Source organism: Rhinolophus ferrumequinum, chromosome 17, assembly GCF_004115265.2.
Source record: "Rhinolophus ferrumequinum isolate MPI-CBG mRhiFer1 chromosome 17, mRhiFer1_v1.p, whole genome shotgun sequence".
NCBI classification, from domain to species: Eukaryota; Metazoa; Chordata; class Mammalia; order Chiroptera; family Rhinolophidae; genus Rhinolophus; species Rhinolophus ferrumequinum.
Genome location: NC_046300.1, coordinates 37364149 through 37379157, shown reverse-complemented (window position 1 = coordinate 37379157; position 15009 = coordinate 37364149). Strand labels below are relative to the sequence as shown.

The 15009-nt window shown below is 40.9% G+C and overlaps 1 protein-coding gene across 2 annotated transcripts in view; it reads right to left on the bottom strand.

Annotated features, from left to right (window-relative positions):
* ARMC8 (armadillo repeat containing 8) overlaps nucleotides 1-8297 on the bottom strand; it is a 91036-nt gene extending 82739 nt beyond the window's left edge. For both annotated transcript variants that reach the window (XM_033131894.1, XM_033131895.1), the window contains exon 1: nucleotides 7677-8297. In XM_033131894.1, coding sequence (XP_032987785.1) covers nucleotides 7677-7721 — 45 coding nt within the window. In that variant the 5' untranslated portion in view covers nucleotides 7722-8297. The remainder of the gene's footprint in view (nucleotides 1-7676) is intronic.
* Between the last annotated feature and the right edge of the window lie 6712 nt (nucleotides 8298-15009).

Here is a 15009-nt window from a genome sequence, read left to right as displayed (position 1 = left end):
TTCTGGTAAGGTTATGCACACAATTTTTTAAAATTTAGGTGTCTGGAAATCTGACTCTGACACTTTATATAACAGCATATGACAGTGGGCAAGTCAGTCTCTCTGGATCTGTTTTACCCAATTAAAAAAAAATGCCAAGAATGAACTAGAGATTATCTGCAGGTTTCTTCCAGGCAAAGATTCCATAATTTTACACTCACACAAAGGGAGATCTTTTTTTCATAATAGAAAAACCAGGCACCATTAGATTTAAAGGTGTATAAAGAATAGCCTTTTCTTTTTCTGTAATGAGGTTTTTTAAGAAATGAAATATTAATATAGGTCTTGTGTAATATCAACAATTGCTATAAACATGCTTTTGTGGTCATAAGAACTGAACGCAATTTAGTGTTCATGCTTCTTCGTAATCAGGTATTGCAATGTTTATCCTTTTAAAGTATGGTACAAATCACAAAGAGCTCTATGGACCTAGATGACCTTTAAGGTTCCCTCTCACTATGAAATTCTATCCGTTTACTCTTCAGTGTAGATGGAAATGTCTGAAAACTGAGGGCCAAGAAGAGATGCCTCCAGATAGAATAAATTAACTAAGTAAGAATCTATGGTGAAAAACAGTATAATCTGTAAGTCCAAGAGAGCCAGAACCATTTTACAGCAGTGACAAGAGTTGTGAGGAGTTTTACAAAGATGGAGATACTCCCTGGGTTGGCTGAGGTTCATTTAAATGCCTCCCAAGATGATAATATAGCCCAGGAAATCTAATCGAATGCATTCAAATGCCGACTTTCCAATCCTGACATAACAGAGTGAGGCTATTCAGATATGGCTATGGTGTTGTCTTGGACCGTAAGTTTAAATTATTATTCAAGATTTCAATCACGTAGTGACTTAGAGATCCTGAGTACCGTCTTTCATGGTATATATACCTCACTAGTATTGTCCAGACAGACTAGCTGCCTCCTGATGAAAAACAGCCTTATTTGCACCAGATTCTTAGAGGCAGTAAACACCCTTGCCTTGGAGCTATCCATGGTGCTTGACTTAGACTCAGCCCACCACTTCCAGCAATTGGTGTACTAGCTTTCCTGTTAGAGTACCACTCAGGATCTGTCTGATCCATCCTCCACATTGTGGCCTGTGACAATCACGCCAATATTATGAGCCACCTGTGTCTCCATCTACTCCACTCTGCCTGTGCCCAGACCCACAATGCCTTACTTTGCCTGTCTTGCATCTCCAGCTAACCTAGCTCTGCCTCCCAGGCCTGCTACACAGAGCCCAATACACCTTATGGAAGATCACTAACATACTCTGGGCAAAAGACTGTTGTTCTTCAGAGCCAAGTCCCCCTCATGATACCTTACGTAAGTTTTAAAGCTGTACTGTTACAATTTTTACTATTCCAAAATGATTTTAAGTGACTTTAAAATTTTCCTGTATGTGTTTTTGTGACTGACTTTGGGATGAGTAGAGAATAGGAATTACTAACTCAAGATGATGTGTGAGTTTCAGGGAATCCATGAACTCCTTGGAATTATGTGATTCTTTAGGTAAATGCATGTTTTTCTGGGAAATGGGATGTTGAGGCTGTTATCTTTAAAAGGTTAAGAACCAGGGCGGCTGGCTGGCTCAGTTGGTTAGAGCAGGAGCTCTCAACAACAAAGTTGCCAGTTCAATTCCCCCATGGGATGGTGGCCGGCACCCCCTGCAACTAAGATTGAAAACGGCGACTGGACTTGGAGCTGAGCTGTGTCCTCCACAATTAGATGAAGGACGACGACTTGGAGCTGATGGGCCCTGGAGAAACACTGTTCCCAAATGTTCCCCAATAAAATTTAAAAAAAAAAGGTTAAGAACCACTGATAAATATACCAATGACTCCCAAATAATATCATCCCACTTGTAAGCACTAGACCGTTGTGTCTGTGGTGTAATAAATATGTCAGGTCTTTGTCCCAGTTCTTGGCACACAGCTCAAAACCCTTGGAATTCCCTCAGTGATGAGTGTTTTTGGTCATTCATAAGGAGTCCTTTGTGAGCACAGCGGAGTTAATGCTAATGAATGAAGAGGCTGGAGAGCCTCAGGACGGGGCTCACCACCAGAAAAAGACCAAGTGATTAGAGGGCTGGAACTTTCTGTCCCACCTACCAACCCCTGGGAAGGGGACGAGTGGGGGAGGCTGGAGCTTAAAGGTCTTTAAAAAAAACTCTTTAATAAAATTTGATGAGCTTCCAAGTGGGTCAATGCACCCATGTGCCAGGAGGGTGGCACACCCCCGTTTCACAGGGACAGAAGTTCCTGTACTTGTGACCCTCCCAGATCTTGTCACATGTACCTTCATCTGGCTGTTCATCTGTATCCTTTTAATATCCTTTAAAATAAATTGGTAAGTAAATGTTTTCCTGAGCTTTCTGAAGGGTTCCAACAAATGATGGAACTCGAGGAGGGAGCCATGGTTAGTCAGAGGCACAGACTTGCAACTGGGGTCTGAAGCAGAGGCAATACTGCAGGACTGAGTCCTCACCCTGTGGGATCTGACACTACCTCCAAGTAGACAGTGTCCAAATTGAGTTAAATCGTAGGCTATCCAGCTAGTATCCACAGAGAACTGGAGAACTGCTTGGTATGGAAAACAATCCAGAGTATCCAAGTGCCTACTGAACCCCTCTAAGTGGATGTCCAGGAAACACCTCAAACTCCGCATGTCCAAAATAAAACTCGTGTTTCCTCCTTACTCCCCTAAGACAGTCTTCTCCTAATCCTCACCATCTCAGTAGATGATACCACCTAGTTGTAAAGGTAAAACTCTTGTGAATCATGCTTGATCACGATCATGACTCTTTCCTGTTCCTTATTCCCCTTATCCAATCAGTCACTACTTAAAACTTTTTGAAAGCCTAATAAATTCTTAAAACACTCCTAAAGCAAAAGACTCATGTGTTCTGTAATCAGTTTCCAGGTGGTAAAGATCTCCATATAGGAACAGATCCCACAGACTGGAAATTCTTCCCACTGGACCCAAACTTATCATTTGTAATAGAAAGTATGAAGTCTCGTAACTCCCCTTCCCTCAAGAACTGTATCATGAATATGCCAGACAATAAAGGTCATTCTTTATTCTTTTGATTTTATGGAATGAGGTCAAAACAGTTTTCCTTTATCAAAGAGACAAGCGGAGGCTGTTTGTGCAAAACAGCTCTTATTTGGAATACCTTTCATTCCTAGCTAAATGGTCCCAAGGATCATAGCAACACTGCTCAGTGAAGGCAGCTGTTCTCCAATTTCCAAAAAGTAACAGGAAATTTTCCTTTGTTAATAATTCCATATCTTTACCCAGAAACCAACATGACAAATGGCACTACAAAATAATTGCCAAATCAGAAATCAAAAAGATACAAGTCAAAAATCACTGAAATTCCTGGCCCCCGGCTCTGTTTTAAAATTCTCAATGAGAATGAGAGGAGATAGGAAGGCTAGATCTCTCCAAGAGAAATCGAAAGACCCTACACAAAGGCATTTCTAATTCTTGGTAAAGCTTAGAAGATGTCCTGAGCACTCATCGTCTGAACTCAGGTGGCAATCTTTCCCTAGAGAGACAGCAAGACATCCTGAAATGTACAAGGAGCATCTCCTGCTCTTCACACATTGCCAGTGAAGATTAGGAAGTTCATACTGATTAATGTATTTTAGGATCCCCTCCAGACATACCCTCTACTTATTGGTGCCTTGTAAAGTGAACTAATGGCAAACAATCAAGAGATGCTGAATTCATGCTTATAGGATAGCTGGGCTTAACTTCTACCTATTGTCAGTTGTCTATGTAAGAGAACAATCAATTTGCAGCTTGAGGCCAACAAAATAGACTAGTTCTGTATCTTGACTGTGGTGGTGGTTACAAAAATATACACATGTGATAAAATAATATGTACCTATACACATACTTATACCACTATTAATTCCCTGGCTTCCATATTGTACTATAGTTATATAAAATGTAACCAGTGGAGGACACTGGGTGAAGTATACACAGGAATCTCTCTGCAACTTCCTGTGACTCTGTAATTATTTCAAAAAGATTGTTTTTTAAAATGCAATTGATGTAAAAAATCATCCAACAGTTTGGGAAACATGAGAGAATTTATAAATTTGTTGAAAGGGGTGATGTAACGCTAAGTGCACACCAAAGGAGGATAATGGGTGATCATGGTGCAGCCTGGAAAGAGCTGGAGTTTGTCCAACTCCCCAAAATATAGTCCAATCAAACATTTATTGAGTACATAGTACATGAGGACAGTGCTATAAATAGTAGCAGGATTAAGAAAAATTAAATTAATTTACTCTCTAAGCAGATAAAATAGAGTAACTATTAAAGGCCTAAGAGTCTCTGAAAAAGCAGTTCCCTTTGCTTTTAGAAAAATAAAATGCTCTTCTATTTTTCTAGTTAATTCTTACTCATCCTTAACTCTCAGCTCATTGTCACATCTTCGGGGAAACCCTCCCTAACCTCACTGCCCTCCACCGTAGATCATATTCCCCTATTACCTGCTTATAACAGCACCCTATATTTTTCATTCATAACACTAACTGCCATTCATAAACAAAGAACTGTGTGACCATTTGAAATCTACTTCTCCTATTAGGCTAAAATCTCCAAAAGGGCAGACACAGGTCTGTGTAGCTCGCCACTGTATTCCCAAACCCAATGCCATGTAAATGACAGAAGCTCAAAGCATATCACGTGAATAAATCTATACAGAGCTATAATTCATGTGTACAAACAAGCAGGCTGACAATAAGAGTTACTGGGGTTTGGGTGAACCCTAGATCACTTCAACTTGAGAAAGCCAGTTTACAAGGGATGGAAGGTCCACATAGAGGATAAAGAATCTTACATCCGAAGCTGAGAATGAAATGTCAGCCCTTCAGCAATAAAAACCCATTAAAAAACTGAAAAAGGGCATGGCATATCCAATGTATTGTACAGAAAAATTAATGTAGAGAATGAACTTGAACTTGAACTGGGAGGGTAAGACACTCGAGGCAGTAAAAAATACTTGCAAGGACACTGTGGTAATGCAGGCCCAAAATGATAATGTTCTGAATGAGAGGGTGACCATGGGAACAGACAGATGTGAGAGACACCAAGAGTAACGAGCTAACAGAATGTAAGGACTGATTAGATACAGGAGCATGAAAAATGGAAAGAGCCAGAGATAATTCAAGGGGTTTACAGTAAGTTATCAGTTAAAGATACCATGTTTCCCCGAAAATAAGACCTAGCCAGATAATCAGCTCTAATGCGTCTTCTGGAGCAAAAATTAATATAAGACCCAGACTTATATTATAGCTGGTCTTATAATAAAATAAAACCAGGTCTTATATTAATTTTTGCTCCAAAAGACGCATTAGAGCTGATTATCTGGCTAGGTCTTATTTTCGGGGAAACATGGTAGTACCATTAACAGAAATGGGAAGTCATGACTAAGTCTTCTTAGGAGATGCAATGTGTTTTGTTGAAAGTGATGGATAACATCCAAACAACTGAAGACGTGACATTAGATGGACAAAAGTCAAGGCTGGCAATGTACATGTGTGAGTTGATCACAGTTATGGTCACAAGAGTGAATAAGACCACTAGAAGGAAGAACCTATAACAGGCCTTGAATAAAAACCCTTTAGAAACCATTTGATTTGCCCCTCACACGAATTCCGTTGAGCAGCGAGTCATTCAGACTGTGAGCTCCCTGAGAGGCATATCTGATCTCATCCTTGCATTCCCTAAAGTATATGTTACAGGGTGTTGTACATAACTGGTGCACAATAAGTACCCTATTAAAGAAATCAATTATTTTAAAGATAATTTGATTACTATTTCCTGTTCCACTTGCACGTTGAGTTTCAAAAAGTGACGCCCTGGGCAGTACTTTGAAATGAACAGGATTCACTTTAAATTAGTATAATCAGTGAGTTTTAAGTCACTTATTCAAATCTCTGATTTCCTAAGGCTCTAGGACTGAAGAATGGACAGACCAGACTTTTGGACTGTAAAAACTTAAAAAAAAATAAGAATAATAAAGCCCCCAATGAGACTAGGGCTAAAGTAAATCCCCACTAGAAGTAGAGAATACTCTTCAAGAAATTTTTTAATAAACTTAAACAGGAAATATTATTTACTGAAGGCATGAAACAAATCAAAATTTTCAATTGTATGCACTATACAAGTTAACAAAAATTAAAAAATTAAAGAAGCTTCAGGTGAAATAAAAGACAGAGGAAGTAAAAGGGAACTGAGAACAGTCAAGACACGTACTTTCTTAAAAAATGAGGGGAAAGTCGTTGGCCTGCTCTCCCACAAAACATTCCTGGCTATTATAGTCAGAGGTGGAGTAATCGGCTAATCTGATTCAATACTTAGGTGAACAGTATTCCCCTAGTTGCAGTTTAAAAGTAAGAAAAAGGACTGCTAAAGTGGATTAGGAGACAAATTTATTGACAGCTCCCCTCCCCAATTAAATTATCAAGGTTGCAGTATACCAAAATGCTCTAACCCTGAATGACAAGCAAATATCCTAGGTGCTTCAAGATATCTGAGTGTGTTTGTGGGAGAAGTTAGGGAAGAGAAAAGAAACCAGTTGGAGTCACAGACCCTAAGAATCTGACTAGTCGTCTGTAACCCAACTACCCCCTCAATATCAGACTGACTCTTCCAGAAGTCTAAAAGATGGTCAACCAGTGTTTGCCTGCTTGTTTCCAGCAATAGCAAATGGACCGTTGGTAAACGGATCACTCAGAGTTGGATGGATCTAATTTGTTCCAAAACCCTTCCAAGTTATCGCCCAGTAACTTTCACCTCTGGTACTGGTTCTCTCTAGAGTAACATAATGAAAGTCCTGTTTTGTTTTTATTTTTTATGCTAGGGAAAAAACACACACAAAAACTAGGTATTACTTCCTGGCATGTCAATACGTTCTCTTCTTTCAATAATAGGAAAATTTGATCTGTTGTTTCAACGTCTGACTCCCCATGAAGAAAAAAAAAAAGAAATGCTAGGCGAAGGTTCCTTTAGATTCAGAGCTGCGACCTCCAAAGTAAAGAAAAGGGACTTAAATGACTACATACACTGGGAGACGTTGCAACTGATATGAAATCCCCGTTGCCAAGAAGCTAGCTGCTCTAGCCCGTGCCCGGGTGCTGAGACGCGACAGAAGCCACACAGACCTGGCCTGGCATCTCGGAGGCTGTGGAGCCTGCACCTCTTCTTGCCAAAGCCTCGGGGGGCAGAGTGGGCGCTAGTTCTCAGGCCAGCGGCAAGCCCGGCGCCTTACAGGACAGAGCCCTGCGCCCCAGAGAAGCGGCACCACTAAGAGAAAGGCTCAGTGAAGCGCCTGGCAAAGCCAGAGCCGCGTCGCCAAGCCGGCTGCCCGTACGCCCAAGCACCCCACCCGCTGGACGCCGTCCTGAGAACCGGCACGGGTAGGAGCTCCGGGAGTTGGAGACGTCTCGGGCTCGGCCGGGGTTCCGTCTATCACTCCCGCCCACCCTCTCTCACACCCCGGCCCAAAGCTGAGCCGGAGGCGACCCTAAGGGGTGGTGCCCAGGAGACACGCTGCGTTTTGGGTGAATGCTGCGAGCCGGGCCCGAGCTCCCGGGTGGGCGGCTGCGGCGGGTCACTCACCGAGAGGACGCTCATGCGGATTGGGGTCTCCAACAGGCACGCCATCTTGAGCCTTCCCACCCGGCTACAGCCGGCGCCGGCGCGGGGGCCGGCACTTTCGACAGCGAACTCTTGGGCCAATGACAGACACCTCTGCAGAAAGTCGGGCAGGTAGATGAGAACGGAGCACGGTCTACACACCGCTGAAGTACGGCCAGGGCCCGCAGAAGGGAAAGCAAATGGAAACCGCGCCAGAAGCCTCCTTACGAATCGTCCTCTCAGAAACAGCAGCTACTCTCAGCCTGGGTTAGAGGTGGGAGCGGGCAGCAGTTTCCGCATGCGCAAGGAAGATCTGCCGGCCCCACCTGCCGCTCGCGGTGGGCGGAGCCTCAGGGGCGGGGCCTCGCTCTGGCGCTACGAGCCTCGCAGACTGGTTCGTAGCAGTTACGAGTTCGCGTATTCATATTACGCAAAACTGGTCTGTGGTGCCACATACATAATTTGAAATTCACTTTTACATTCATTATCGCTTTCTTTGCACCAAACTCCTAGTGTCATATGTCTACTTTACAGATGGAGAAACCGTGATCTCAGTACTAGGTCGTCTGCCACCAATGAGAGTGTTTCACGATCCAACACTGACGTTTGACCTGCTTTAGCATTGTCTGCCCTATCTGTTTATTCTGGTGGTGTGTTAAGAATAGATACTCTAGAGGCAGAACGCCGGGTTTAATCCTTTCTACTTCATTTATTAGCTGCATTACCTCCAGCAAGTTACTTAACCTCCTTTAAGTCAGTTTTCTGTTTTGAGGATGGAGAATATAAAGCTCTTAAAAGTAGAAAGCGTTATTATGTCAGCGTTTCTCTAGCCTCTGAGTCAAGCAGAAAAAAAAAATAGGGCAAATGTTGGAGTAATTCACACCAAAACGCTCCGATAACTGAAGCCAAATAAAAACATGCTTCTAATATAGTATTGTTGATTGATTAATTCAGCTCTCCACTCCGTGTGTGTGTGTGTGTGTGTGTGTGTGTGTGTGTATACAAAACTGCTCTGGACTTGGCTGGACAGGTTTCACCTCCGTGCTGTTTGCAACCAGTAAGGTTTTCACAGGATGGTTGCAATGAGCCTGTCACATTATTTGTCTTCCTTCCATTTCTATAGCCACTCCGTAATTCAGGCAGTTATTATCTCTCCCCTAGACTAGAGCAATAGCCTTCCAACTGATCCTGTAGACTCTAGCCTCTCCTTCACTTTACTCCTTACTACTTTCCTATCTTCCCCTGTACATGGTTTCTAAATTTATCATAACATTAATTATCCTTGCTTATGGGTTTGTGTGTCCCTAACAAACTGTTGAGTTTCTAGAAGGCAGGAATTTCTTTTTAGATTTTCCTTCTTCTACAGCACTGTTTCCCAAACTTCATTAATCTGCATACCATCCACACAATCTTTGCCAATCTGCATCCAGGTATTATTACTCAGTGTTTTTCTTTAAAGCCAATTTCAACTCATTAAATAAGCCTCATCCTAAACCGTAGTACTCTGTAAAGTCAAGTTTATTGTGTTGCTTATTTTTATTCTAGTACACATTAACATAATAACCACAAAAAAGTTAAAATGTCCATCCATGTATTACCTAAAATCATGTCATGTACTGCATACCACAACAGAGCAGAGCATAACACACAGAGGTATCAATTGAGTATTCAGTTGACATTTGTATGATATGGAGTTCTTCTAGCTGTATTTGATCCGCTTCATCCATTAGCTCAAGCAATGTATACCTCCGAGGTATAGGTTAGGTGACTCCTCCCCCATGTCTTCATGCATCTCTCTATTCTTGCCACTTGAACATAGCATCTCCAACGATATATTGTAACTTTTTTTGTAACCATTTATTTGTTTGTTTCCCAATTATACACTTTGGGGCAGGAACTAGGAATTTTACCTTCTAGATCTTTTATCTCACTACCTAGCATAGAACAGTCACTTAGTAAATGTTTGTTGAATGAAGTTTGGCTTAGTTTGGGCACCCCCAAAGGCAGATCCTGGGACAATGATTTTGGTGCTGATAGTTTGAGAAGTTTCTGTTTCCAGGGAACAGAACTGATGGGTAAAGAAGAATGAGAAAAGAAAGAAAAAAAGTCAATATCAAGGTTCATTGTTGAAGTCACTGCTTATTCCTTGAGGACCTCTGAGAAAACATACAGAATGCTCCCCTGAATATCCCTCTTGAGGTTGGAGCATTTATTCGCTACTCTTGTCTTGTACTGGTTGAGAGTTTTACCAGGGCTGTTAACTCCCTTCCCTCCTGAATTGTACTTGTGCACAGAATAGAGAGGACTTCCTTAACCTGATGTAGAAAAGCAGAATCTGTATGCTTGCTTTTGGGGTGGGATACAGGCAGCATGAATCTGAGCTTACAAAAGAACCATCATTACAGCTGTGGGTGAAATCAGAGTGAGGAAGGGCTAGGGAATGTGACTCAAGGCATCCAACATCTCTGCTACCCAGGCTTTCCTGTTTTATTTCCAGAAGACTGATGTGACTATTTTACAAGAAGGAAGCATTGATTAGCAAGTTCCTAACCTTGAGAATCAGGAATCAAAATTTGCTGCTACATAACCTTAGGTACACTCTTCAAACCTAAGTAATGAATAGAAATTGAGGGGGAGTAAGAGATTTTGATTCAGCCTCCACATACCAAAAACAAGAGTTAACTTTTGCCCTGTGGGGTGGAACGGGAAATATCCACACTGATTCCCCTGCAAATAAGAATGAAATTTCTCCCCATCCTCCCTTGACTCTTATCTGAAAGCAATATTAATTTTTGAAAAAATAATGAAAACAAAGGGTGAGTTTAATTTTTTTTTAAAAAAGTAGAAATGCAAAACATTAAGTAGCCAGAAAGAAATCTGAAAAGTATTTATAAATATCTAAATGGAACTGCCAAGATAAAGAAACAGCACCATATTTTTGAAAGTAGAAACATACCTATGCAAAAGGAGCAAAACTTAAAAGTGTAGAAAGGTAGATGTAAACCAAAAACTGAATGGCCTCAAAGGAATTTAGAAGAACCTTTAAAAAGATTTGAAGACAAAGGAGCTTCTTCAAATAAATAAAAAAGAAAATGGACTAAGATATCTATAGAAGCGATATAGTTCAGTTCAACAGACATGAACTGTGGGTTTACCTGTGCACACATTGTATGAGGGATTCAAAGTGGAGTCGAGATGTGGTTTCTGCCTTCAAGCAGACAGGAATAAAAGTGAGACCCTGAGTGGTCCAATAATTAGCTTAAGGTTGCTCAGGGGGTAAGAGGCTAAAACCATTTGAATCCAGGCTTCTCTGTTTCAAAGTCCTTCCCAGAGCTCTTACAGTCCTCTGGGATCCTACAGGACTCTCCCACATGGGACAACTGAGCACTCACCTGAGTAACCAGCCAGTTAGAAAAGTCTACAAGGGCTTTGCAATGGGAAACAATGCATCCATAATTCATCAGGTGCTTGGAGGATGTAAAATATGTATATGTATAAAGCAGAAGTAGTAAGCTGTTGAAAAGCCTTTTTTATTTTTTAGAAACTACAGTAAAAAAGGAAAATGATTTTAAAAAAATAACTGAATTACTGTTAAGGTAGAATTCCAAATTCCAAAGATAGATGCGATGATGGAATTTGGAAGCCATCACTTGACAACCATATGAGTTATAGTCATATCAGGCAAGGCTCATCAACGGATGCTAAAACTAATTGGTGAAAATATGGTGAGAAACAGGATTATGTGTACAGCCTCAAAGTATCTCCTCACAAGTTACTAATGATAGTAGAGAAACTTGATAGATACCGCTTTATTCAGATGATTATAATGAATATCACGAGTAATGGGATAAATAGACACCATCATATGATGCACTGAGAAGGACACAACATCACTTCTGTGGTATTCCTGTCACAAATGCACGCGTGCAATCATGAGGAAATATCAGCAAACCCCAACGGAGGGACAGTCTACAAAATTACACATCCTTCAGCATTGCTGTGACAGACAAAAACTGAGGAATTCCTCTAGATTAAAGGAGACGAAAGTGGTATGAGTACTAAATACAACTTGTGATCTAGGACTGAATCCTGGGTAAGTGAAAACATTTTTCTTTTTGCTGCAAAGGACATCAATGGCAAAATCTGAACAAAATCTGTAGATGAGGTATCATTGTTAATGTCCTCGTTGTGATAATTATATTATTGTTAGGAAGGTAATGCCCTTGTTCTGAGGAATTACAAGGGGAAGAATTTAAGTGTAAACAATATTGAGTTGCTGTGGATTAAGCAATTATTTTTTCTTTAACAATGAAAAACGGAACACATTTTGAGAATTTAAAAAAGAGAGAGAGGACTAAGGATCCTGGAAATTTATTCATTCGAGAAAATATATATACTGGATACTTACTATGTGCCAGCCACTGTGCTCAGAAGTGGTAATACAATCATGAGCAAGATAGACACCTTCCCTGTTCTCACAGAGCTCCCAGGCAAAAGGTAAAGAGAGACAAGTGAACAAATCATTAAATGTGGTATGATAAGTTAAAGGGTATGAGACGAAGGGAAACCTCAGCAGGAGTGAAGTCACAGGAAGTCCTTCTGGTGCAGGCAGCACCCAAGCTCTGACCTGAAGTATAAACAGGAGCAGACCACGCAAACCCTGTGTGCTACTCTACATAGACTCTGGCTTGTCCATAAACATTAATCGAATTGAACAATTAAGACACCACTTCTCTATACTTAGATGTGGGAACTCTTATAGAGAAAAATCACAGGCCCAAAATGGCATCACTGGTGATAAAAGCCAATGACACCAAACCTAGAGTTAATACCCGATCTAATTGCAGTTTTATCCTCTCCCAGAAATGTAATCTTAATCAAATCATCTGGAATTTTCTGGTCAAACACCAGTAAGGTAATCTTTGGGCCCTCAAAGAAAGGCCCCATTCCCCCAAAGACAGAAGAGGCAATACGCATGATAAAAACTCTTGCTTTTTGTTGTCTTCTCCCCAAAAAAGAAGACGTCTGGTCTAAAAATAATCCTTTCTTTTCTTTTGTCTATAGCGCTCTTGCCCTACCCTTCTTCCAATAAAAACCTTCCTTCTGTACAACGACTTGGAGTAATCTTACAGGTGCTAGATGGCATGCTACTCTTCAAATTTACTCAGTTGAATTTTGTGTTTTAACAAAACACTGGCAATCCTACAAAATTAGTGCAAAGACAAGAGCTCCAATTATTTATAGGAAAAGAGACACTATAAAATCAGCAGGTCTTCACATGGCTATATAATCTGGATTGCCCAGGTAATAAAAAGACACCCCTTCCCACCCCAAAGCAATGGTGACCACGTTACGCTGATGTGTTTCAAAATGGAGAAGCAAAGATAACAAGGTAGGCAAAGTAAATCTGATCTTTTCACGATTTATAATACAGGAATGGAATCTGGAAGTCTTAAAACCTATAAAGGAGAGATATTGTGTGTGTGTGTTTTCTGATGAAATCAGAAAGTCCAGTGAAATATCTAACAAGTTTCCGATTCAGAGGCTAGAGACACCACACAGAATTCTTAGGCCTCTGTGATATTTGCCTCCATTCAGTTTAGTTTCACCACCACAGACGGGATCTCTCCTTCAATGGTTTTACTTAGTGTGCTGCCATCAGGTGGTGGTAGCTGCCATAATCACCTACGTAGTTCTATTATAAAATGCAGATAGTAAGGATGGTGTTTTTCCTGATGTTTGTAACATTTTATAACCTGACTTAAAAATTTATTGCCCAAAATTTCCATTTTTCACTCCCTTAATCATAAAGGTTTCTGCTCAATTATGTCACCTTAAAAGCATGGTCTTCCATAACCACCCTATATTCATTCATTAAGTACTTAATATACTGGGTACCTACTATGTGCCAGGCACTGTGCATTTCTTATCCCCTTATTCTGCTATATTTATTTAATTTTTTTTAATGTTTTTGTTGGGGAATGTTGGGGAACAATGTGTTTTTCCAGGGCCCATCAGCTCCAAGTCAAGTCATTGTCTTTTAATCTAGTTGTGGCTCAGCTCCAAGTCCAGTCGCCGTTTTCAATCTTTAGTTGCAGGGGGCACAGCCCACCATCCCATGTGGGAACTGAACCAGCAACCTTGTTGTTGAGAGCTGGTGCTCTAACCAATTGAGTCATCCGGCCGCCCCTCTGCTTTATTTTTAATCATCCATCTTTTAAACAAAGTTCTTCCTTTCTGTGTCCTTTATTTTTATCCAACTCTTATTTGGCTGAATTTCACTGTCAAGTCACTTTTTTCAAGAAGGGCCCATGAGTATTGTCTTCCTGGAGGTTTTTGTTTTGTGTAGTTTTGTTTTATGGTTGAAAGCATCTGTTTATTGCCTTTTACTTTAACAACACCTTGACTACTACAAGGTACAGTAAACCAGAACCCATTCTAGGTATTTTAATCAAAAAGATTACAAAATTGCTGGAAGGACTAAAGATGCAAACAAGGAGGGAATATTTTACTTGAGATCAGAAAAGCAGGAAGTTCACCACCACAGAAGGAGTTTGGAGTGTGCAGCTGCCATCACCATTGCCAGAGCCAGCAGAGCAAAGAATCCTTTCTTTTACCTATAATTTCTGACAAGAAAACCATTCTCTGAGGCTCTAAATTAAAATATAGTGGCCGGAGAGTGAGAGAAAAGAACAGTTAGCCTATTGCTAGCGATGGACTGGCTCTGACAAGTCCTGTCACCCCAGGAGCCTCCACTTCTTATTTACACACGAATTTTCCAATCTGCTGCCCACAGCTAATTCACAGGAGCAGACACCTCTTCCTCACCTTCTCCCATCCCCTTTGTCTATAGCTAATGTAAATCCTATCCCCGCCCCCTCCCAACCCAAGGAATAAAACCCTCTTGCAAACCTCCCAGACAACAGACATGTTGTCTTTCCTACCTATAGCCATGCTACTGGTGGTTTACATCTCATGTCCCAGGACAGAGCTTCCCCCCCGGCCCCCCCTCCCCAGCAACGGCCTAGTAAACCTTTTCTTTTAAAAATACTTTCAGCCTTGGAAGTTAAATTTTTTTCTGTTTAGCATCTCACAAAACTGTTTCTCATTTGCAAAACCTAACCCAGACCTCAGCTGGCAAAAGGTGTGTAAGAAATGGAGTTCTTTGTAGCTGCAATTCCCCTGCAATACACAGATGGGTAGAGAACTACATATGATATGTATTTATATTTATAATTTCAGTGTGTTTCAAAAAAGAAAAAGAAATTCCTAAAAAAAAACAAAACAAACAAACAAACCAACAAAAAACCGAATT